The sequence below is a fragment of the Herpailurus yagouaroundi genome, unplaced genomic scaffold (assembly GCF_014898765.1).
Source record: "Herpailurus yagouaroundi ecotype Mexico unplaced genomic scaffold, PumYag 67623, whole genome shotgun sequence".
Classification (NCBI taxonomy): domain Eukaryota; kingdom Metazoa; phylum Chordata; class Mammalia; order Carnivora; family Felidae; genus Herpailurus; species Herpailurus yagouaroundi.
In genome coordinates, this window is record NW_024420424.1 from 6,854,821 (window position 1) to 6,881,708 (window position 26,888).

Below are 26,888 nucleotides of genomic sequence, written 5' to 3' on the forward strand. Positions count from 1 at the left end.
TTTTTTTTTTTTTTTTTTTTCCCTTCCCCTCCCCCATGGGTTCCTGTTAAGTTTCTCAGGATCCACATAAGAGTGAAACCATTGAACATTCATAGTTAAAGGACTGAACAGTTTAGATCAAGTTTTGCTGCCAGACGAACTTAGGCAACAATTTACAAAACTTACATTGAGAGCTTTTTGATTTTAAAATTATGGTTGACCCTTGAAAAATGTAAGGGTTACCGATGCTGACCCCCTTGACCCCCTTTTCAGTCAGAAATCCATGTGTAACTTTTGATTCCTCAAAAACTAATTTTTTAGTTTAGGAAAAAATAATTTCCTTAAAAACTAATTCCTCTAATAGCCTAATGTTGACTGGAAGCCTTACCAAAAACACCAATAGTTGATTAACACATATTTTCTATGTTGTATATACTATATTCTTACAGTAAACTAGATAAAAGGAAATGTTAATCGAAAATATAATTATAGTACTATCCTGTAAAAAATGCAGTTATAAGTGGACCTGTGCAGTTTAAACCTGTGTTGTTCAAGGGTCAACTATATGGTAGTTTAAGATAGTTTGTATTCATATTACAATCTAATAGTTACTTTCATGTCATATCAATGTTTTATCAGGTTAATTGGGAAAACTCTTATTAAGGATTAGAGTATAAGAATAATAAATTGTGAGTAGTTACATGGGATATTCTAATTGGCTAATTGTAGACTATTGAGTTAATCTTAAAATTTAGAAAATTGGTTTCCATGATTAATCAGCTTCCCAGTGAAATCAGCATGTTTGATTTCAATTGCTAATTTTCATCTCCCCAAATCTAACTTGATCTGACACTTATAAGAGAGTTTTATGATATATCTCTCATGTTTAAAACTAACACATATGTAAGTAATATGTATTCATTTGATCTTAAGAAGAGATGGCAATGTATGGCAAATATTCATAGGGTGCATACCCCCATAATTCCTTACCTGAGCACTTGTATAGATCATTTTGTTCCATTGTGATCATTGTGTTCCGTGTAACTTTGTTTTCAAGTACTAGTGTGCTAGTACATATCCATAGAAGCCTTGAGAATTGAGCTCTTCAGGAGATGCCAGTCTCTCTCAGCTATTTGGTGGAATAAGCCTTGTTTGGATTTTCTTTACCCTGGATATTTCTTGGAACTGATTACTTTAGATGAAGAAGATAATTTTGCTTGGAAATTAATACATCTAGAAATTGGACTTTGTAAAAATCTTAAGCAGAAAAGATTATGAAGGGCATTGAAAATAAGCACTATAAAAAGTACTGTTTTTCAAGATAAGTTTGGTTGTGAGCCAATGATAAGTGACATTCCTTTATAATTTGTTTATGCGTATATAAACATGGCGTAGTTTCCTAATATGTCCAACTTAATTAAGGGAACAATATTTTTGAACTCTTAAAATGCCTCTCCTGCTCCTGTATATTTACATGATTCCAGTTTATTCAGCCATATGTGGGTATCCTATAATGAGGTGTAATAGTTTACTAGAAAAATTGGGGCTAAAGAATGGCAGGGGCATGAGCAACCAAAATGAAGAACATGGTCCTAGGAGATTGCAGTCCAATGAATTAGATAGACATAGATAAATCATTATTTTAAAAAATACCACAAGAAACATATAAAACTAAAATGGGGCTGTGTGATAAATAGCAGTTGGGCCATTTAATCTAAATATTAGAGAAAGACTTTGAACAGGTAAAATTTGAACTCAACTTTGAAGGATATGTCAAATTTTGAAAGGTGTAGTAGAGGAACAACAGTAATATTACTAGTAATATTTCATTTGAAGAGTGGTCTGTTTGAGGTATTGATTATGAGTTTGCTAGGGTATTCTAAGATTTATTTTTGCCTTTCTCTGTTTAGCATATTTCTATCATGAACCTATAGTTGTCTGTGTTCTTTATGGATTTTTTTTCTGTAACATTTTGTCCCTATCTTTTATTATGAAGCAAATTTAAATATACAGAAAAGCTTCTGTCATTAACATTGTACTATGTTCATATTATCACATATTTATTTATATATCCTTATATTTATCCATCAATATACCTAATTTTTTGTCTTTTTAACTGTTCATTTTGAATGAATTATAAATTCACAGGAAATTGCAAAAAAAAAAAAAAATGGACACGGAGGTCTTGAATGATACCCTCCATTCAGTTTTCCCCAGCGGTGACATCTTATTTAACTGTAGTACAATGTCAAAATCAGAAAACTGAAGATTTATTGCGGTTTAACCAGTTTTTCATGCACTGATTTGTTTGTGTGTTTATGTATATGTAAGTACAGTTCTCTGCAATTGTTATCACTTGTGTAGTTTTGTATAACCATTACCATAGTCAAGATACTGAACTGTTCATTGCCACAAGGTTCCCTTTTGCTACCACTTATGCACATCACCTTGCTTAACCATATTCTTTTTTTAAAAATAAAAAAAAAATTTTTTAATGTTTGTTTATTTCTGAGACAGAGAGAGGCAGAGCATGAGAGGGAGAGGGGCAGAGAGAGAGGGAGACACAGAATCTGAAGCAGGATCCAGGCTCTGAGCTGTCAGCACAGAGCCGGATGCAGGGCTCAAACTCCTGAACTGTGAGAGCATGTCCTGAGCTGAAGTTGGAAGCTCAGCGGACTGAGCCACCCAGACACCCACTTGCTTAACTGTATTCTTAACCCCTGGCAACTGTTAATTCTATTTTCATCTTTAATTTTGTCATTTTTGAGGTAGAATCATGAGGTGTGAAACCTTTAGAGATTGACTTTTTTCACTCAATGTAATGAATGCCCTTGAAATCCTTGATGCATTTCAAAGTAAATGGTAATCATCAGCATACTTCTCCCTAATTACTTCACCATAAATAGTATTAATGACAGCTTAATATAGAAGTGTGTTTTTGAGGTGAAATTTACATACAGTGAAATGCACAAATCTTAACCATTTTTTTTACATTTTTATTTTTTAAAAAATATTATTGAGAGAGAGTGAGTGAAGAGGGGGAGGGAGGGGGGAGAAAGGGAGGGAGGGGAGAGAGAGAGAAAGAGAAAGAATTCCAAGCAAGCTTCATGCTTCTGTGCAGAGCCCAGTGCAGGGCTCTATCTCCCAACCATGAGATCATGACCTGAACTGAAATCAAGAGTTGGATTCTTAACCCACTGAACCACCCAGGTACCCCTTCATCTTATCCTCTTTAGATTAATTTTTTTTAGGTTTATTTATTTTCAGAGGCAGCGCAAGCAGGGGAGGGGCAGAGAGAGGGGGAGGGAGAGAATCTTAAGCAGGGTCCACGTTCAGCACAGAGCGTGATGCAGGGCTTGATCTCAGGAACTGTGAGATCATGACCTGAGCCAAAATCAGGGGTGCAATGCTAAACTCACCGAAACACTCAGGTGCTCCAGCCACTTTAGATTTTTTTTTTTTTCAACGTTTTTTATTTATTTTTGGGACAGAGAGAGACAGAGCATGAACGGGGGAGGGGCAGAGAGAGAGGGAGACACAGAATCGGAAACAGGCTCCAGGCTCTGAGCCATCAGCCCAGAGCCCGACGCGGGGCTCGAACTCACGGACCGCGAGATCGTGACCTGGCTGAAGTCAGACGCTTAACCGACTGCGCCACCCAGGCGCCCCCACTTTAGATTTTTAGTCAAAGGATAGCAGTGTAACTTTTTAAAAAAAATTTTTTAACGTTTTTTCATTTTTTGATAGAGACAGAGCGTGAGTGGGGGAGGGGCAGAGAGAGAGGGAGACACAGAATCTGAAGCAGGCTCCAGGCTCTGAACTGACAGCACAGAGCCCGACGTGGGGCTCGAACTCATGGACCGTGAGATCATGACCTGAGCTGAAGTTGGACGCTTAACCGACTGAGCCACCCAGGTGCCCCAGCGGTGTAGCTTTTTATAAGGAATCAGTTTTACTGTACTTGAATATATCTCTTGGCAATTCTACTCATGAATACAATACAGATTCCACCCCGAAAACCAAATAATCCAGTGAAGAAATGGGCAGAAAACATGAATAGACACTTCTCTAAAGAAGACATCCAGATGGCCAACAGGCACATGAAAAGATGCTCAACATCACTCCTCATCAGGGAAATACAAATCAAAACCACACTCAGATATCACCTCACGCCAGTCAGAGTGGCCACAATGAACAAATCAGGAGACTATAGATGCTGGCGAGGATGTGGAGAAATGGGAACCCTCTTGCACTGTTGGTGGGAATGCAAATTGGTGCAGCCACTCTGGAAAACAGTGTGGAGGTTCCTCAAAAAATTGAAGATAGACCTACCCTATGACCCAGCAGTAGCACTGCTAGGAATTTACCCAAGGGATACAGGAGTACTGATGCCTAGGGGCACTTGTACCCCAATGTTTATAGCAGCACTCTCAACAATGGCCAAATTATGGAAAGAGCCTAAATGTCCATCAACTGATGAATGTATAAAGAAATTGTGGTTTATATACACTATGAAATACTACGTGGCTATGAGAAAGAATGAAATATGGCCCTTTGTAGCAACATGGATGGAACTGGAGAGTGTGATGCTAAGTGAAATAAGTCATACAGAGAAAGACAGATACCATATGTTTTCACTCTTATGTGGATGCTGAGAAACTTAACAGAAACCCATGGGGGAGGGGAAGGAAAAAAACAAAAGGTTAGAGTGGAAGGGAGCCAAAGCATAAGAGACTGTTAAAAACTGAGAACAAACTGAGGGTTGATGGGGGGTGGGAGGGAGGGGAGGGTGGGTGATGGGTATTGAGGAGGGCACCTTTTGGGATGAGCACTGGGTGTTGTATGGAAACCAATTTGACAATAAACTTCATATATTGAAAAAAAACTTGTATTCTGGGAAGGAACTTTGAAATATATAAGATACAACTATTGTGTTACTGCTGGCACTTCATAAATTCCCCATTGTGTTTTTTGTATAAATTTTTTTTACTCATGTTTTGGATTCAGAGTACAGTTTAGAATCCACTAGTTGTTTTAAACTTTTTAGCTTTCAGTTTTATTTTACATGGTTTTATTTATATAGATAATTCAAACCTAATTTTAAGTACACTTTTTTCCCCTCAAGGAGATGAAGCCTTATCTAAATCAGTGCCTGTCACGGTGGATGATGATGATGACGACAATGATCCTGAGAATAGGTATGATTCCATCTGTAAGGACTTAAAAAAGATTATAACACACCCTAGGCGTGGGCACAAACAGCAGCAACGGAACCGCAAGCCGGTTGTAAAAACCAGGAGTGCCTGCCTTAGAAAGACTCGTTCACAGTCTTCCTGCAAGTTTGAAAGAAAGGCCAGAAAATGGGCTAAAACTCATAAACCTTAAGAGAAAGTAAATACGAATATTAACACACCTAGCATAGGGTGTGTTATAAAAACAGCACTGTCAATTTTATGTTCCCATGTAAACTGTGATAATTCTTTGAGAATATTTTAATTTCAGCAAATTATTTTATTGATGAAAGTAAATCATTTCAATAAATTGGTAACAACAGACATCTCCTCAGTATTTGATTTTTGTTTTTAGTTGCCATCTAATATGGTGGTCCTATTTATTAAGACCAATTCAAAGTGAAAGACAGGAGATTGCTCAGATATGTAAGATTAAGAAATTGTTTTCAAAATAAGTATCAGTATACAAAGTGTCCAGAGTGATTTGGATTTTAACTATTTTTCTCATAAAATAGATAGTATGATGGTTAACTTTAATAAAACTTAAACAGCTGATTTAAAAGTAAACAGTGTAGCCTGTACATATTCACTTAATCTAAGGGATGGTAGGAGTAGAAAAAAATACAAAGACATACCCATATCCTAACAATGAAGAATAATGAAAATGAATGTATCAAAGAATATAACCCTAAATTTTTTACCTGTCTTTTAAACCCTTCCTGGAATATAGTGTATCCTACGTAAAACTTCGACAACTTAGTGTGGTGTAGTGGGTGGAATTTGGGAATAATGGGGATAAGAATATCTGATTTCTAGTTCTAACTTCTCTAACAACTGTATGTGTGATTATGCGCAAGTGACGTAACTACTCTGCCAAAATATTCTGATTTCTAAAATGAAAAGATGGGATGAAATTTTCTGTGATTAATTCTGGCACCAAATATCAATGATAGATTTGATGGTTTTACTAAAGAACACTATATTAACCATCCATTTATTCCTAATAGTAAGTTATGATATTAAGAAAATTTGAAAATATACATGTAATTTTTGTGTCATAATTTTGTAAGAAATTAACTTTGAGTTAGTAAATGCTGTGGGGCTAGCTGTTATTCTAGCTCTGTTTTCTGTATTTTGTTGTTGCTGATAGGGTTTTCTGTTTCCGAGATCAGCACTCTCCCATTAGAATGTTTTTCTTATGGGAAATGAACAATTTTATTTTGTACTTTTAAAGAGAGATTAATCATGGACACAATGATTCAGTTGCTGCTTACCTAGTATATAAAAATTAAATATATACATACCCAGTTATTTTATGAGATGGGGTGGGGTCGAGAATGGAATGGTAAAGGCCTACATGTTATTCCTCAGCAAGTTTTATAGTACATGATCATAGATTATGGAAGCATTTAAAAACTTGTCTTTTAAAATGCTTTGGTTCCTCTATTTATTTATACTACTAATTTGTTTTCCTGTAAACCACAAGGACTCCAGTATTATTGAAAGGCTAATAATATTTAAAACATGCTATATTCTAATTTAACTATGAGTGATGAACCTTAATCTCATATTTAGCCACCAGATGAGAGTGTCATTAATGTATGATAATTTTATATTTGTGTTAGAATCTGTCAAAATATAAATATTTTCATCTTTTAAGTTGTTTGATTATATCTCTGTAACTGGCAAGTATTATATTGGAAGGTATAGTTAATTCCATCTTGTATTTGTGATTAAAAAATACAACCCTGTCGAGTACTTTTGAGAAGAATTGGATTTTATCTTGAACATGTTTTTCTTTATACTTACTTTAACGTGCCTTTGTAAAATACACCATTAATAACTTATTTCATATTGAACATACCAAAGAGGTATCTAATACCCATGGTGGGGATACAAATACCATATGGAACTATTTTAGCATAGATGATGTATTTGAGCATATTTGAATATGCACTAAGCAAATTTTAAAAATTTGTTTGCAGATCACAATTAATTCTTGGAATTATTTTTTACCAGTTTCACATTTTTGAGTAGGATGCATTTTAGTACGCAGCATGTTGTAATTTTGTGTAAATTTGTACACAATTGTGTAATTGTGTATAAATTTTGTATACATTTCATATGCTTTGACTTTTTAGCAATGTTGTTAATACATTTTCAGTGTTGACATTTATGGAGAGGTAAATAGTGTATTAATGCCATGGCTTAACTGTTTGGATGCAATAAATTTCTTTAAAACTTTTTCTTGTTCAAGCATTTAATTTTAATTATGTATCTTTTCATGAAAGTTGAAAGATTTTGTTAAAATCAAGATATGGAAGGTAGTTTGTAGCCAGCAAAGTTTTGATATTTCTGAAATTGAGGAAGTAAATACTTTATAATTCCCTAAACATATACTTACATATGAATATATATATATATGTACTTATATATATTTATGTGAAAGTACATTTCACTCTTATCTGTGTCTTTTCTGTTTTAAAGCTATGATAGCTTATGAGGTCATTTAAAAAACTTAGCCATGTACTGAATATTTTATTAGGTATGAATATGTAAATTTGTTATTTTAGCATACTCTTCTGTGGCATCATTCATATTTGAAAGTAAATGCATGCTACTGTGAGATAGAGTGGTCTAACGTGTAAATTAATTTCTGTTTAATAGTATTTATTTAATAAACAATGACAAAGTATTATAGGTTGATTGACAGTTTAACTTTCTTTGGTTGAACTTTTTAGAAAAATAAATAGAGTAACTTTATGTGTTGAATTTTGTATAATTGATAATTTACTTAGAATTTTACAGCTTAGACTTTACATACTTTTTGAAAGGGAGAAGAATACAAAACAGTTTGTTAGGTTATTTAAATTATACATGTAATTTTAAAAGTCAATTATTTGAATATGCCATTATGTTAATGTTGTCTTTCAAATACCTGTTGTGTTTTAAATTGGTTCTTTCATTTAAACAACACTTATTCATGTAATTTGATTACTGTTGCATTTCTATAGTTAGTTGGCATTGAAAATGTGTTGCGATTCCTTAATAGGTGTATTTTGACCAAATATTTTCTAGTGTCCTATATTCGTATACCTGCACTGTGAATTAGTCTCAAGAGGCAAGATGGTAGTTTGTTCAAGTTTAACAGTGTTTGTGTTGAGGATCATTAAACTAGGCTTGTCTTTAGAGGTTGCATACTACACAATCAGTGAAGACTCTATTCTCTCCAAAAAGGAATTATTTTCAGAATATTCTTTATTTGGAGATTGTTTTCTAAATAAGCATTCTTTCTTTATTCCAATTTTGACTAAAAACTGAGATTTTATGTGGATACCCTTCCCTGGCACACACATACAAATATTTACCTTATAATTGAAGAATGCTTAATTGGATCTAATAATATTCCAGTTTTTCTCATAATTTCTTTCTCAGTGGGGCTAAATACTTACTACATAGAAGCAAAATTTGACATGGAGATTGCTTAAAGGAATTGTCCATTGTTAATAGAAGTTCTACTTAATTATAGTGGGACTACACTATTGCCTTAAAATTTTCCAATTATTTTGTTATTTGGTAATACCTTGCTTTTCAACTGGAAAATATACAAATGATTGTTTTTTCCCTACTAGCTTGGTGTGGATATTCTGTTGATGAAGTTTCTGTACTATTAATTCAGCATATTTTCAGAAGTAATTAATCGTTCCTGGATGTTGTTTGTTCATGCTAATGAAGATATTTAATGATTGTTTACCTGATTTCAGCAATGTTTAAAAGGTTGAGTATATCTCAAGTTCCTTAACAAAAGACTTCATTTGGATTCCATTTTAAACACTTTTCAGAATGTTTATCTTCTACACGTCTTTATTCTTTATACGAATTTGCTAAATCTGGAAGAATCTTTTTATTCTTTATATGAATTTGCTAAATCTGGAAGAATTGTTTCTCTGTGAAATGTTTTTTTTTTCATGGTGGTCCTGTTACCAAAATTGCTTTGGTTATCCTTTATTGTGTTAAAAAACAAAGGTAGCATTTTGAATGAAGCATTTCACTTAATTTTATGTTTGAGTAAGGGTTTTAAATGCCTGGTAGCTTCAAGGTAACTTTTAAAATTTATTTTATTTTATAGTGCAGGTAAGTATTGTAAGTCATTTAAGTATATATAGGTGCCTAGTCAGTAGATAGGATCTATTTGTAGTTAACCAAACTGGTTGCAGTTGCCATAAGATCTCCTTTTTAAATGCTAGAATTTTCCGGGGCGCCTGGGTGGCGCAGTCGGTTAAGCGTCCGACTTCAGGCAGGTCACGATCTCACGGTCTGTGAGTTCGAGCCCCGCGTCGGGCTCTGGGCTGATGGCTCAGAGCCTGGAGCCTGTTTCCGATCCTGTGTCTCCCTCTCTCTCTGCCCCTCCCCCATTCATGCTCTGTCTCTCTCTGTCCCAAAAATAAATAAACGTTGAAAAAAAAAAATGCTAGAATTTTCAGCAAGAAAAGAAATATGGTCAGTAGTAGTGATCTCTGCTTAAGATTTAAACATTATATTCAGCCCTCCTTTCTTTCCTGCTCTTTGTTCTTTGGTGATATTGGGACTTTTAGAGCATAGAAAATAGACCCTCCCCAAAAAGAGGGTCTGTATTTTCTAGTGTTAGCAAAAATGATCCATTTTTCTGACTTAATATATGTCTCCTTTGTCTTTAACTTTGAAGTTTGGGATGAATTGAGATGAATAAGATCTGTTTTTGCCTTTCAAGTATAAGAAAATATTAAACTGGTTCTTTAATATGAACAAATTTTCTATATTTTTTTATGTTAATAAATTTTTCTTGTTAAAATTTCCTCCATAACTGCCTTAAATTTTACATAAAATCAGGGAATGTACATTTTGTAATTTGAGTTTATTCAAACAGTATAGCAAACTTCATAGCATAAATTGTTAATATACTGTGCATTTTTAATTTCATACAGCTTTTATTTTTTTGTTTGTAAGTTTTAAAAAAATTATTTGATACTAATTTTTCTGGTACTCTCACTAAAAAGAAAACAGTGCTGTTTTTCATTAACTGCAAACATCGTAAACATATGACTAAAAAGTGTTTCAAACTGTTTAGCTTTTTGATTATTTAGTGACATCATCATTATTTCATAAATTCCACCATTTTGGGGTACAGATCATTATACTTTAGTCATATTTTATAGAACGGTTCCTAGCAAGGTACTAATTTTGAACTAAACACTTAAAAAATACTAATACAGATTTTGAAAATGAGGAATTCCATATTCTATAAAATATTCTGGCTTTTTTTTTTTTACATTAGAATTTTTTTTTGACATTTATCTATTTTCAAGAGACAGAGACAGAGTGCAAGTGGGGGAGGGGCAGAGATAGAGGGAGTCACAGAATCTGAAGCAGACTCCAGGCTCTGAGCTGTCAGTGTAGAGCCTGATGCGGGCTCGAACCGACCAACTGTGAGATCATGACTTGAGCTGAAGTCAGACGCTCAAGTGACTGAGCCACCCAGGTGCCCCTTTTTTTATATTTTTTAATGTTTAGTTTTGACAGACAGAGAGAGCATGAGTGAGGGAGGGGCAGAGAGAGAAGGAGACACAGAATCTGAAGCAGGCTCCAGGCTCTGATCTGTCAGCACAGATCCCGACGCGGGGCTCTAACCCACAAATTGTGAGATCATGACCTGAGCTGAAGTCGGATGCTTAACTCAGTGAGCCACCCGGGTGCCCCTAGTTTTTATTCTTAACCCTGAAGTATATAACATTTGTTAATGCCTCACACTTTATTAGAAGAATATGTTTTCCCCACCTTGTTGTCACAAAAAGTTTTCAATGTTTTTTGGCTGTAGCCATTTGAATTATGTATCAACATTTTGAATATGGTATGGTATTTTAACACTACATATACTTAGATACTTGTTTTGCATCTCTAAAGAGTATACATTTAAACCTGTAATCTGCCTCAGAATTCTGTTTTAACTAATTATTCTATTGTGATATTGTGCACAAAGGTAAACAGTTTTTTTTTTTTTTTAATTTTGTCATCTTTGTGTATGGATGCACCATACTGTTTTGGCCTTCTAAAATAGCATTTTTTATTTAGCACTTTTCTTCAAACCTGTTTTCAGAACCTCTTAAAAGATAAAAGAATAGATTATAGGGATGTGTCTGAGATGGCCTGTCAAGTGCATTTCAGAAATGGAGCATACTGGACTAAAGATGTTTAGAAATCTTTTTTATTTAATCTTTAAAAATCGAAGCTTGAATTCTTTCATTTCAAAAAACATATTTGGAAATCAGTGAAATACAGATATCTTTAACAATGTGACTGACTATAGTGTATTCATGAAGTACTAATAAACATAGCAGTAGTGAATGAGTAGAGAATATAGATAGCACTGGCATACTAAAATTAGAGAATATTGGGATTCAGGATCTTAGGTGCTACTTCTGGCTTTGCCACTAACTAGCTTTGTTTCTATGGCTTCATCTTTTTCCCTTTCTAAGCCTGTTTCCTCCTTTGTAAAGTGACAGAATTGGACTCTAAAGTCCCTTTTTCTAGCTCTCACATTTTGTGTTGCTTTTGTAATAGCTATTTGCCTAAAACCTCCATGGTACAAGAGATCACTCTCTCGATTGCTTCTATTTCAGAAATTTAATGTTTTGAATTAGTGATTCACCAACAGAAAGAGGTAGTTTACTTGTTCCCTGTTTGAGCACTTAAACAAGAAACATTATGCATCTCTTTTCTAGATCAGATCAGAATAACTAAAGGCTTTTCTTGGCTTTCTCTCTCTCTCTCTCTCTCTCTCTCTCTCTCTTTTTTTTTTTTTGCTTGTTTGTTCGTCTTTGCATTGTTGGGCTTATTCCTTATTTTATTTTTGCTTTCTTGTAGTAGATGAAGGTGTAAGGGGTAAGAAGACATTATCTTGGTATTATGTGATTTAGAAGACTTAGCTTGTTTGGGTTATGGGGTTCTATTCTCTCATGCACCAGTTCCGATCATTGTTTGTGGGTTTTTACCCTTCCTCCCATATTGTTTTGCTTTCTCCCCTTCTCCCTTCCCTCCCTTTCAGGAAAATGGAGGAGTGGCTCCATTACTTCCAGCCCTGCGCAGGTTTTCTGCCACAGAGTGGCACAGCCTGTGCCTCTAACGCTTCTGATAGAGTCGTGACTGCTTTGGATGCTACACCTGCCCCAAGATGTAATATTGAGCATTGAGATTCCAGGGGGGCAGTACCTTGTTGCCTGGATGATTTTCTCAGAAACCTCCTGGAAAGCCTCAAGAAAGGAAACTTCAGAGCAAACAGAAATCAACTAGGGATCATGATTATACATCCATCACATGCATACCAGCATGGGTCCAGCCAAGGCCTCCAAAATGATGTTTTGCCAGCCTCAGCTGGTTCTCAAGTGATGATGTCCTTGAAGTCTCTGTGGCCCGTGACTCAAGAGTTAAGGTAGTGGAGTTTCCCTTAAAGCATCTCACAGCAGGCTTTATAGATGGGACACCTTTCATCTCAACATGTTTGCTGACTACTCAGGTTGAAGGTCAGCCTCAACCCTTAGGTCCTTCAAATAAATTTCTAACTTTGAGGTGTAGGTTACATGATAGGCAAGGTTTATGATGCAGTGAGTCTTTGACATATTGGACTTGAGCCATCAGTCAGGCAAATAATTTAACTTTATTCTTTTTAGGGCTTTACATTAGGTTTTTCATTGGTCAAAAGGTGTTAGAGGGTAAATCTAAACTAAACTATCTCAGGGAGGTAAAGCTAAGGGAATCTCCATCATTCTGTATGTAACTTTCAGTTTGGAGAAAAATCACCATTCTCTGAATTTTGTAATTTTTTTCTGCTTCTAGAGTGATAGTGATTGTTCTATATATTATGTTCTTAATGAAGGTTGTTCATTTAAAAATCATGTAATTTTTCAGTGTATGGATCTCATTTAATTTTCCATGATTTATTATATGATTTCATAGTTGATATAGAATTGTATTTTATTATCTTATGTGTATCATATTTCTCAGTTTTTTCATGACAATCTAGAACTTAAGTATGAATTAGGTGGGTTTACATATTTTGACCTTCCGTTTAGTAGATGTATTCTTAAGAGTCTAGAGTTTGAAAGAAAAAAAAAAAAACTTGTGGTTCCTTACAATTAACAACCAGGTTTTTACAGATAGTATAGAATTATAGACTTTTTTTGAACTTGTATTACAAACTGAAATCAAGTGATTGAAGTAACCTTTAGTGTAACTAAATTAATACTTGTACTTTTGTTGGTTATTATTGTACTACCCACATGGTGATATAACATCTTGTAACTGCAAGTGGAACTATGTTTTTCTATTTGTAATCTATTATTCAACACTTTATATTTATACATATACACATGAACACACACATACACTTTTACTCATTGCAAAAGAGTGGTTTTATTGAAATTGGTTCAAGAAAGCACTTCCTTGTCCATGGGAAATAACAAATGTAGTTTGTATTAGAGAGTTTTTCTAGACAGATGCTTTTATTAAATTTAAAGAACCACCCTTCATTCTGAAACTGTTCCTAATTTGTGGAGGGTGTGTTGAAAGAGTCTTTATTTTATAACATGATGAAAACAAATGATACTTGGCTTTAAATTTTTATTCTTGGCAAAATGAAAAGTTGGGAACCCTAGATTATTCCCCATTTTAAAATGTTTATTGTGTACAATCCAAGTCAGCAAACCACTTATGTAGAAGTGTAAGAACAACACTTTATAACTCAACTCCAGTAGGATTTAAATTGGAGTGATCTAATCTTCACTTTATTGAAACATAAATCATATCAAAATCCCTCAAAAAAGCAAACTCATCTGTGGTTTCCTTTAGCACTTGGTAACTCTCTGTGTTGTCTATTTCCGATCTGTATATTTAGGGAAGGAAGCACCAAAAGGTAGATAATAAGTGTTTATGAAGTGATTACCTATTTTGCTTCAGTCTGTTTTGGTGCCTTTGCTATACCTCTTTGAATAAAAATAGTAATGAACAGTGTACCTTTGAAATAAAATTACCAAGGCATTAACATCTCTTACCATTGAATGAATTCTTGATTGAAATGTGAGTGTATGTTAAGAAATATAAAGAAGGGTTTCAGATCCAAAAATAACAGAAGTTCCATGATTCAAGCTGCAAGTTTTTGATGAGCTAGAGAGTTAATCTTGATTGCACAGTGGATGTTTCCCATAAAAGTTTGCTCTTATGTGGATCCTAAGAAACTTAACAGAAGTCCATGGGGGTGGGGAAGAAAAAAAAAGAGGTTAGAGAGGGAGAGAGCCAATGCATAAGAGACTCTTAAAAACTGAGAACAAACTGAGGGTTGATGGGGGGTGAGAGGGTGGGGGGGTGGGAGGGAGGGGAGGGTGGGTGATGGGTATTGAGGAGGGCACCTTTTGGGATGAGCACTGGGTGTTGTATGGAAACCAATTTGACAATAAATTTCATATATAAAAAAAAAGGCCATGGAAAACTGAGAATCATGCTACTTTCCTTTTGAACCGTCTATAAGGTATTCCTTTGTTAGTGTGATTTTTGAATTTATATCAAAAAGACACTTCAGGTGCAAAATACCTCATCTTATACAAAAGCTGCTTGATTGCTTTTATCTTACATTTTCAGATGTTTTCCTTTAGCATAAGCATGGAAATTTATTAGGAATATATTTTATTTTAACATGAGATGGTATTAAAGTAGTATCTTCTCATGCTTTTAGCAGTTGATTTTTCCATTAACAAATTGGTCTTTGAGGAGCATCTTGAGAAATTTTGATATGAGTGAGGCTACTGTACTATCTACTTTCGTGGAAAGCGAAAACTCATTTATGGTAATTTGTGTTCTTTTACCATGTATGTAATTAATAGCACTCCTGTCCCTTCTCTTATCTGCCCTAGTTTGAATATTATTAGGGATTTCTGATTGCTTCAATACTTAGTGTATAGTATATGCTTGCATTTCATTAACAGTTTATGAAGTAAATTGAAATTTAAGTGCCAAAAATATTATCCACCAGTTTCAGGCACTGTTTCATTAGAAAGTGGTTTATTACACATTGATTTTTCTAAGAATATGTTTTGCTGAATGATCCTCTCGTGGAGTTTTGCCTTGGAATGCCATTTGTCTGGAAAAGTTGATTTATTATTGTGAGACTGATATTGCAGTTGTTGGATGATGGCTGCAGAGCAAATACAGGATTGGAAGTATGCATCGTGAAATGGCAATTGGTCAAAATAGTAGAAATGTCCCTCAGATTTTTAAATATATTGCCGAAGTATTTAGAATTGGAAGAAAATCAGTGCTAAGAGCATCTTTCAAAAGTTTTGGTTGGTTGGTAGCTTAGGTTAAAACATGGCTTTGGTAGTCTTTTATTTACAGTATAAAATCTTTTTACACATTTATTTCTATTTTGATAGTGAAAAATTTTTTAATTTGTTACACTTCACCACCAAATATATAGTTTTTTACTGTCTTTTTACTCAAGAATTGCCAAGAAGATGCTTTTAGAAGAAATTAAAGCCAATCTTTCCTCTGATGAGGATGGATCTTCAGATGATGAACCAGAAGAAGGAAAAAAAAGAACTGGAAAACACAATGAAGGAAACCCAGGAGATGAGGGTGAGCTCCAAAGAGAAGTACAGGATGTCATAATTTCATTGTTTGACCAGTTCAGTCTTTGAAGACTATCTGTCTGTGAAATCTCATAATACATGCATTTGAAGTTTATTACATATTTAAAACTTTACTACCTTTACTCCTTTTGAGTGTCTGGTAATAGTTGTGCATGTTTTTTCAGTTATTGCCAATAAACAGATGATTTTTATTATTATTATTTTTTAATTTTTTTATGTTTATTTCTGAGACAGAGACAGAACATGAGTGGGGGAGGGACAGAGAGAGAGGGAGACACAGAATCAGAAGCAGGCTCCAGGCTCTGAGCTGTCCGCACAGAACCCGACGTGGGGCTTGAACTCACAAACCTTGAGATCATGACCTGAGTCAAAGTCGGTTGCTCAACCGACTGAGCCACCCAGGCGCCCCTAAACAGATGATTTTTAAAGCAAAATATTTTTTACCTTTAAAAAAATCTATGAATGTCTATTGGTGATATTTAATTAGTATTTAATTATAGTAATATATCAAGTTTAATGTATAAGGTTGCCTGGTATCACCAGTGATACCAAAGTAAGTAAGTGCACAGCTCTGATTTTTTTTGTAAATCATGAAAATTTTTAACAATCAAAATAGTTTTATAACAGGTTTTAAAGGAAAAATGTCTGAAGGTTTTACTGATTTCTTTTCTCCACTTAGAAGCAAAACATCAAGTCAATTCTGAATCAGATTCAGAATCTGAAGAATCTAAGAAGCCAAGATACAGACATAGGCTTTTGAGACACAAACTCACTGTGAGTGATGGAGAATCTGGAGAAGAAAAAAAGATGAAGCCTAAAGAGCACAAAGAAGCCAAAGGCAGAAATAGAAGGAAAGGTAAGATATTTTAATTCTGAATGTAAGGAATATACTGATTTTATAAACTAATTACAGTAATCAAACTTTTTAAAGTTTATTTATTTTGAGAGAGAGAGAGAGAGAGGGAGGGAGAGAGAGGGAGAATCCAAAATGGGCTCTGTGCTGACAGCAGAGAGCCTGATGTGGGGCTTGAGCCCATGAACCGTGAGATCGTGACCTGAGCTGAAGTCAGATACTTAACCGACTGAGCCACCCAGGGCTCCTACAGTAATGAAATTTAACTATTATCTGGACCACCTGTATTAAGTGAATATCAGCACACTGGCAAAAACTATTCTCTTAAATGAGAGTGAAATAAAGAATTTAGAGTGGGAAGGTAACCCAGAAAATTGTGAGATGACACAAAGAATATATTTTTAGTCTTTTTTTTTTTAAAGTTTATTCATTTATTTTGAGAGAGAGAGAGAGATAGCACGAGAGAGAGAGGGAGAGAGAAAATCCCAAGCAGGCTCCGCACCACCCCTGCATCAGCACAGAGCCTGATGTGGGGCTCGAACCCACAAACTGACATCATGACCTGAGCTGAAACTCAAGAGTTGGAGGCTTAACACACTGAGCCACCTAGGCACCCCTATTTTTAATCTTTAGTAGTCATACACAACTTAGTTTAAAAAGATACATATGACAATAAATAAAATATACTTAAAGGCTATGTAAAAAATACAGGATTGTCTGTAACTGCAGGAAGAAATAATGCTTCCTAAGGAAAGATAGACAATGCAGTTAATTTGGGTAGATTTATTATATGCAAAGCTTGTATATAGTCAGCTCAAATTTTCATTACATTAAAAGTCTGAATCCTGCATTGAGTGCTTATATGTTTCCAACATCATGATAAACATTGAGAATACAAAAATAAGTAAGGAAATCATTGTCTTGTATGGTGGTTTTCAGCCTGGCTATACATGTGGATTACTTTGGGGATTTTGAAGTATACATATTACAGGACTGCATCTCAAGCCAATTACAGCATAATTGGTGGTAGTGAAACCAAAGTATCCATATATTTTATAAAACATCTCTGATATGATTCTGATATGCAGCCAGGTTTGACTGTCAGTGGTTTAGTAAGAGTTATTGACATTAATATTATATGAAATTATAGCACCATGACGGGTGTCTTATACAACAGAGGTATTGTATAGTGTGGCACAAGGGAACATTTCCTTAGCTTCTTAGGGTATGGTATTTATCCCCAGAGGAGACTTCACAAAGATGAAAAGTTTCACTCAGCAGACCCAAGTTGTAACTGGGGACCAGGTAGATGTGTTGTGAAGATTTATAATATAAGAAGAGAAAAAACTTCAGAAGCCTCTGCAAAATGTTCACACATGGTTGAGGGGAAGCAGTTAATATGGTATATAGCTAAACTATAGGAGGGAATAGGGAAAGGATCAACAGGACATGAGGCTGGGCCAAGACAGAGACCAGGTGTTGGAGACACTTGTAAGCTTTGGTTTCTCAAACTGGAATACTTGACAGTTGATTCATGGGTACATGAGGCTGTAGAGTAAACATTGCATACCTCTTTGGTGTGTCCATTTTATTTGAGCATTGGGGTAGAACATTCTTAAATAATCACATGTATATTGAAAAATTAGCTAGCAGAAAGTTCAGAGAAACCTTTTGGTTTCTTAGGGGCAAATTTTAAAAACTTTACTCAGATTAACTCTTTGCCACTAGGAATAGGAAAGCAGTTTCGGAAGTATCTGAGAAGGACAATAGACTCTAGAGGCTGGAGAGTCATTGGGAATTTTTTTTTTCTTAATTTTAAAAAATATTTTTATTTGTAATATTTTTGTACTTTAGCCCTTTTGAGATATAATTCACAAACCATACAGTTTGCCTGTTTATAACATACAAGCTGTATAAGCAGACAGCTTGATGAACATGTATGGCACAGGACATTCATTACTAGTACTCATGAATCACAGCCTCAGCACAACCACCCATTGTTCCCATTGAAAGATTTTAACCAAGAATATAATATGATCAGATTAATTGCTTATTATTCTGTTATACTCAGAGCTTAGATTTGTGTCTCTGGAGGATATTGCTATAGTTGATACCAAGTACAATTTTTGAAGAGGAAAATTGACAGGAGTCATAGACTGAATTGTTAGATCTTATTAATTGATATGAAAGATAAAAGTCTGGGATGACTGCCAGGTTTTTGGAGTTGTCATGGTATATGTATAATACTACCAGAATAGTTGACAGTGCCAAAATAGTTGATATCAGAATCTTGGAATCCTGAACATTTAAAGGGCTGTTGAACAGCCCTTTGTTGAACAGTTATTCATTAAAGAGGAAGAAGAGAAGCCCCCCCCCCCCCGCCGCCACACACACTAAATATGTCATGGATATTTTCATGTTAAATAAATAATAGTACATCACTTTGTGAATGCTTTTTTTAAAAATTTTTTACAGCATGACTACAAGCTCGTTTTTCAGATTTTATAAAGCAACTGAGCAATTTAAGCAGGTTACATAACTTCACACGAATTCCTGTGCATCTTCAACAAAAGGGGAAATACTGATTTTACCTCTGAGGCTCAGATCAGGATAGAGCCCTTTAGTGGACACAGTTACATTTGAAATGTTTTATTAAAGTCTAAGTCTTTTGTCACCTGTTCCACTGTCCTCTTCTGTGGGTAATTTATTACCAAGTATTTTTTCATTTGTTTTTGTAGGAGGGAGTAAACAAATCTTATCATTTATGTTTCTAATATGGATTATAATATTGATTGATACTACATTTCAAGTTGCAAAGGGGCTTTATTTCAAAGGGTGGCTCAGTCAGTTAAGCATCCCAATTCTTGATTTTGGCTCAGGTTCACGATTATACACAGTTTGTGGGATCGAGCTCCACATCAGCTCTGCGCTGACAGTGCGGAGCCTGCTTGGGATTCTCTCTCTCCTTATCTCTCTGAGTGTTTCTGTCTCTGTCTCTCTCTCTCTGTCTCTCTCTCTCAATAAATAAATAAATAAAAGTTGCATAACTTTTCAGGTTTTATAAACTGTTGTGCCTGTATTGTCTGGAAATTTAAGTTAGGCAATGGGGAGAAATCAAGAGAGAATAGCTGACTTAGTAGATCAAGGGCAACGTGAGCTTTCAGTTTTCACCTAAATTTGAAAAAAATTATAAAAGTTATTTTGGTGATAATTTAAAAAATTTAATTATTGCCTTTATTATTATTAGATAATATTAAATTGATGTTTTTTTAAGTGTGATAATGCTATTTATATAGGACAGCATCCTTATGCTTAAGGATAAAGTGCCATGATATCTGCACTTACATTTAGATGGTTCAGTGCAAAAACCTGTGTGTGTATATACAAAGAGAAAGCAAACAAATATGATACATTTAACAAATGAGTTTAGGAGAAGGGTTGTAGATGTTCATTCAACAGTTTTTTTAAAGTTTTGGTACGTTTGAAAATTTTCAAAATAAAGTGATGAAAAATTAATAATAGGTTTAGAATTTTGCTTAATGACAGGATTTATATGTGTGCATATGGACACATGTGTTCTTCATATTCCCAGTTGCTTAGCAGTTATTTTTTTATTTTTATTATTGTGGTAAAGTACAACATAAAATTTTAACCATTTTAACCATTTTTAAGTGTACATTTCAGTGACAGTATATTCACATTGTTGTACAACCATCAACACTCCACAACTCTTTTGTTATCCCAAACTGAAACTCTTTAAACAATAACTCCTTATTCACCTTCCCCCATTATCAATTCTTTACTGTATTTATGTCTTTTTTTAGATAGATTATAGATTCTGATTTCAGATCAATATAGATCTTTGAAAAAATTTTTTATTTCAAAATTTAAAGTTGAAAGAAATGTTGCAAAAATAGTACAGATTTCCTATATTCCTTCTACCCAGCTTCCCTAATTTCACACCTTAAATTTAACTATATAGTACAATAACCAAATCCAGGAAATTAACATTGATAGAATACTATTGGTTAAACTGGGGGTTGGGTAACTATACCTGTAGGCTAAATCTGACCGTCTACCTATTTTTATAAAGTGTTTTGGAACCAGGTTATACTTACTCAGTTACTGCTTTTGTGTAATTAGAGTGGCAAAGTTGAGTAGAAATAAGTAGTTGAAACAGAGACCATATAGCCTGCAAATATTTACCATCAGACTTTTTACATAAAATATTTTCTGACCTTTGAAGTGGGCTAAAGATCTTACTTGGTTATCGTTAGTTTTCTCACTAATGTCTTTTCTATTCCAGAATCCAAACTAGGATGCCACATTGCTTTTAGTTGTGATGTCTCCTTAATAGACTCCAATCTGTGACGGTTTCTCCTCCTTTTCTTTCATGACCTTGACACTTTTGAAGAGTATTGATCAGTTATTTTCTTTTTAAAAATTTTTTAAAATGTTTTTATTTATTTTTGAGAGAGCAAAAGAGCGAGTGGGAGAGGGGCAGAGAGAGAGAGAGAGAGAGGGAGACCCAGAATCTGAAGGGGACTCCAAGCTCTGAGCTGTCAGCACAGAGCCCGACACGTGGCTCAAACTCCCGAGCTGTGAGATCGTGACCTAAGCCAAAGTTGGACGCTCAACCGACTGAGCCACTCAGGCACCTTGATCAGTTCTTTTCTAGACTGTTAATCCATATGTATTTGTCTAATGTTTTCTTATGGTTAAATTGAGGTTATTAAACATTTTGACAAGAACACCACAGAAGTAATATTTAACCCTTCTCAGAGTATCCTACACCGAAATTATATGATGACGATATGTCTTATACTGGTAATACTGATTACTTGGTTAAGTTGGTGTCTGCTGGGTTTTTCCACTGCAAAAAAAATCTTTTTCTGTTCATATTTAATTAATGTCTTGTGGAGAGATACTTTGAGACTATTCAAATATCCTGTTTCTCATCATACTAAAGCCCACTAATTTTAGCATTCGTCTTGTCTGAAGCAGTTTTTGTGATGTTTATCTAGTGGTTATTTTCTATTTCTTTCTTTACTTACACATTTAGTAATGGTAAGGAAGAGCTATCTGTTTTCCCTTATTTATCCCATTACTTAATATGAATTTATAGATATTTTATTCTATTAGTTGTAATTCAATTGTTCATTTTGTTGCTCACATTGTTCCAGCTTTGGCTGTTAGAAGCTCCTTCAAGTTGGATCAAGTGTTCTTTGAATATACCCCAATCATTCTTTGAGCATTGGATTATTTTCTGGCAGCACAAGATATTTGAGACTCATTTTGTGTATTCCCTGCCTGGTTTCCTCTGGCCAGAAAAATGTGTATTCTGCTGGAGTTTAGATACCTGTGTCATAGTGGCTATTTTGGTACAGAAAAATAAAATTTTTGAGAGAAAAATAAAATTGGGGTTTCCATTTACTCTCATGATATACAAGGCTCAGCTCCTTTTTCTCAGTGCTGTGGCTAGAAATGGGGTTCTCCCAGTTTTGCTGTTGGCGCCCTCTGCATAGTTTTGGAATTCAGCCTCCCTTCTTGTTGAAATCAGGAAAGAAAGAAGGAAAAAACCCTATGACACCCATAGTCACTACCCCAACCTCAATTTTATAGGAATCATTATTCAAGTTTTTGTTTCAGTCCCCAGTCTGTCTGCTGTTGTTTCCTTTTCGGAGTGCTTAGGTCATTTCTTTATATATTCTGTTCATAATTTCTAGTTGTCATAAATGGCAGAGAGTCTGTGTTTGTCCTTACTCCCTTTTGGCCAGCCTACTTTGCTTGATTTGAATAACCAGAATTCTTTTTATTCACCTTTGGTAATAATATATTTTATTGACAGTTAAATTCACATTTTAAAAATTCATACATAATTAATACTTACATTTTAATATAGAACCATAGTTTTATAATCATAGTTGGAATACATTTGAATAGTTTTTATAACTTCTATTTGAATTATTAACTAGTCTAATCTATATGATATGTAATATCCATTAATGTACATACTAAAATATAAATTAATGTGCATACTGTAGATACACATTGGTCTAAGTTTTAATGTGAAGTTATTGACAAATTAAGTGAATTGCATTTCTGTCGGGAAGTATTTAATAACTTAATTTTTTTTTTTCAAGTGAGCAGTGAAGATTCTGAAGATTCTGATTTTCAGGAATCAGGAGTTAGTGAAGAAGTTAGTGAATCTGAAGATGAACAACGGCCTAGAACAAGGTAAATATTATATCACTATTTCAAAAATTTTAGGTATATGAATAAACATGCTTCAAGTTATTTGTAGAAAGGTTGATGTTACTAATAAAGTAAAAGATTTAATATTTTGATTCGAAACGAATTGTGAAAATTAATTTAAAAAGAGTACATATAAACATATATGGTTGAAATATGTGTTCTAAACTGGGAGGACTTTGTGCAGAATCACACTTGACTGTAATTTTGGTTGTTATATGGGGGGGGATGTACCAGTGTAGTAGATTACAGGCTTTGTAGACAGCCTACTTAATCTAACTGTTGGCTCTAATATTTGTTATTTGTATGATTACTCTGTGCTTTAGTTTCCTCATCTGTAAAATGGGGGATTATAGTAGCACTTACCTTATTGATTATGATGGGCATTAATTGGGCTTCTAATATGCCCACTTGGAATATAGGAAATGTTCCCTGAAATCTAATTATTGGTCTTAGTAATATACTAGTATTATAGTGATGAAGATGTGTTTGTTCTCTCAGTACGCATAGCTACTGACCTAGATGACTAGTTAGTTAAAATACTGCATAGTATTTTTTTTAAAGTTTATGTACCTATTTTGAGAGAGAGAGAGTGCATGCATGCTGGTGAGTAGGGGAGGGTAGAGGAGGAGAGAGAATCCCTAGCAGGCTCCATGCTCAGTGCAGAGCCCGACACGGAGCTTGATCTCACAAACCGTGAGATCATGACCTGAGCTGAAATCAAGAGTTGGATGCTTAACCAAATGAGCCACCCAGGTGCCCCTATTTCTTAGCATAGTATTTTAGATAATACTAACCTTTCTAAGAATTTTTTATTTCCTCCAGGATATCACATATTGGCCTTTTGTCTAAGATCAAGTATATTTCCTTCAGAATAATATTATCCTTTTATAATTTATCAAATGGGCAACCTATTTGTATTTGTGTGAATGTGATATGTGCGTCTGCATAGGTGTCATACCTGTAAATTTTAAAACATTTGAGATCTTTTTAGATTAGCAGTTACCAGGTTGTTCCTGGAGTATAGCAACATATTGTACATTAGGGAAATAACAATAGGATAGATTGAGAGATTTTTAAACCTGAGAATTCACATAACACAAAAATTCACTTATTTTATTTTATTTTATTTATTGAGATAAAAGTATTTTATTTTCAAGTTTGTTTTTTAAATTTAAATTTTAGTTAACATGCAGTACAGTATTGGTTTCAGAAGTAAAATTTAGTGATTCATCACTTACATACAGTACTCAGTGCTTATCACAACATAGTCCCTTACCTATCATGCATCTAGCCTATCTCCCACTCACTTCCCTCTGTCAACCCATAGTTTGCTTTTTCTCATTAAGGGTCTCCTGTGGTTTTATTCCCTCACTTCTCTTCCCCCCACCTCCTTCCCATATGTTCATCTGTTTTGTTTCTTAATTAAATTCCACATATGAGTGAAATCATATGATATCTGTCTTTCTCTTATTTCGCTTAGCATAATACATTCTAGCTCCATCCACGACATTGCAAATGGACAGATCTCATTCTTTTTGATGGCTGAATAATATTCCATTAAACACATATATATATATACACACACACACACACACACACACACACACACACACACACACCACACATCTTCTTTATCCATTCATCAGTTGGTGGAAATTTGGGCTGTCTCCATAATTTGGTTATTGTTGATAATGCTGCTACAAACATCAGGGTGCATGTGCCCCTTCAAATGTATATTTTTGTATCCTTTGGGTAAATACCTAATAGTGCAATTGCTGGGTCATAGGGTAGTTTTATGTACTTTCTTGAGGAACCTCATACTGTCCTCCAGAGTGGCTGAACCCATTTGCATTCCCACCAGCAGTGCAGGAAAGATCCCTTTTCTCTGCATCCTTGCTAACACCCGTTCTTTCTTGCGTCGTTAATTTTAGCCATTCTGATAGGTGTGATGATGATCAGTGATGTTGAGCATCTTTTCATGTGTCTGTTAGCCATCGGATGTCTTCTTTGGAAAAAGGTCTTTTCATGTCTTCTGTCAATTTATTAACTCAGTTATTTGTTTTCTGGGTGTTGAATTTGATAAGTTTTTTATAGATTTTGGATGCTAACCTTTATCCGATATGTCATTTGCAAATATCTTCTCCCATTCTGTAGGCTACCTTTTAGTTTTCTTGATTGTTTCCTTTGTTGTGTAGAAGCTTTGTATCTTGATGAGGTCCCAGTAGTTCATGTTTGCTTTCATTTCCCTTGCCTTCAGTGACATGTCTAGTAAGAAGTTGCTCCACCTCAGGTCAGAGAGGTTGCTGCCTATGTTCTCCTCTAGGATTTAGATGGTTTCCTGTCTTACATTTAGGTCTTTCATCCATTTTGAATGTATTTTTATAAATGGTGTTAAAAAGTTGTCAAGTTTCATTGTTCTGTATGTTGCTGTCCTGTTTTCCTAACACCATTTATTATCCATTGGATATTCTTTCCTGCATTGTTGAAGATGGGTCGGCCATATAGTTGTGGGTCCATTTCTGGGTTCTCTATTCTGTTCCATTGATCTGAGTGTCTATTTTTGACCCAGTAGCATACTGTCTTGATGGCTACAGCTTTGTAATACAATGTAAAATCTGGAATCATGATGCCTCCAGTTTTGTTTTTCTTTTTCAGGATTGCTTTGGTTATTTGGGGTGTTTTGTGGTTCCATACAAATGTAGGATTGTTTCTTCTAGCTCAGTGAAAACTGCTGGTGGTATTTTGATAGGGATTGCATTAAAGATCTAGACTGCTTTGGGAAGTATAGACATTTTAACAATATTTTTTCTTCCAATCCATGGGCATGGAGTTTTTCCATTTCTTGGTGTCCTATTCAATTTCTTTCATAAGTGTGCTATAGTTTTCAGAGTATAGATATTTTACCTCTTAAGTTAATTTTATTCCTAGGTAACATATTATTTCTTGAGGACTTGCAAATGTGATTGATTCCTTGCTTTTCTTTTTTTGCTGCTTCATTATTAGAGTATAGAAAAGAAACAAACTTCTGCATGTTGATGCTATATCCTATGACTTTGCTGAATTCATGTATTTGTTCTAGCAATTTTTTTTAATTTACATCCAAGTTAGTTAGCATATAGTACAGCAATGATTTCAGGAGTAGATTCCTAAATCTTAATGCCCCTTAATGCCCATCCTCCCTCCCATGAGCCCTCCAGTAAAGCTCTGTTTGTTCTCCATATTTAAGAGTCTGTTGTTTTGTCTCCCTCCCTGATTTTATATTATTTTTTTTTTTGATTTTATATTATTTTTGCTTCCCTTCCCTTATGTTCATCTGTTTTGTATCTTAAAGTCCTTATATGAGTGAAGTCATATGATATTTGTCTTTCTCTGACTAATTTCACTTAGCATAATACCCTCTAGTTCCATCCATGTAGTTGCAAATGGCAAGATTTCATTCTTTTTGATTGCTGAGTAATAATCCACTCTGTGTGTGTGTGTGTGTGTGTGTACACACATACCACATCTTCTTTATCCATTCATCCATTGAAGGACATATGGGCTCTTTCCTTACGTTTGTGGATAGTTTTTCTTTCTTTTGCTTTATTTTTCTTTATTAACTTGTTTTATTTTATATTTTTTAAAATTTATATCCCAATTCATTAGCATATAGTGCAACAATGATTTCAGGAGTAGATTCCATAGTGCCCCTTACCCATTTAGCCCATCCCCCCTCCTGCCACCCCTCCAGTAACCCTCTGTTTGTTCTCCATATTTATGAGTCTCTTCTGTTTTTTTTTTTTTTTTTTAATATATGAAATTTATTGTCAAATTGGTTTCCATACAACACCCAGTGCTCATCCCAAAAGGTGGCCTCCTCAGTACCCATCACCCACCCTCCCCTCCCTCCCACCCCCC

At 34.6% G+C, this 26,888-nt stretch overlaps 1 protein-coding gene across 7 annotated transcripts in view; it reads left to right on the forward strand.

Annotated features, from left to right (window-relative positions):
- ATRX (ATRX chromatin remodeler) overlaps window positions 1-26,888 on the forward strand; it is a 300,724-nt gene that overhangs the window by 123,228 nt on the left and 150,608 nt on the right. For all 7 annotated transcript variants that reach the window (XM_040467879.1, XM_040467878.1, XM_040467882.1 and 4 more), the window contains 4 exons: window positions 5,105-5,177; window positions 15,736-15,869; window positions 16,563-16,739; window positions 22,880-22,973. In XM_040467879.1, coding sequence (XP_040323813.1) covers window positions 5,105-5,177; window positions 15,736-15,869; window positions 16,563-16,739; window positions 22,880-22,973 — 478 coding nt within the window. The remainder of the gene's footprint in view (window positions 1-5,104; window positions 5,178-15,735; window positions 15,870-16,562; window positions 16,740-22,879; window positions 22,974-26,888) is intronic.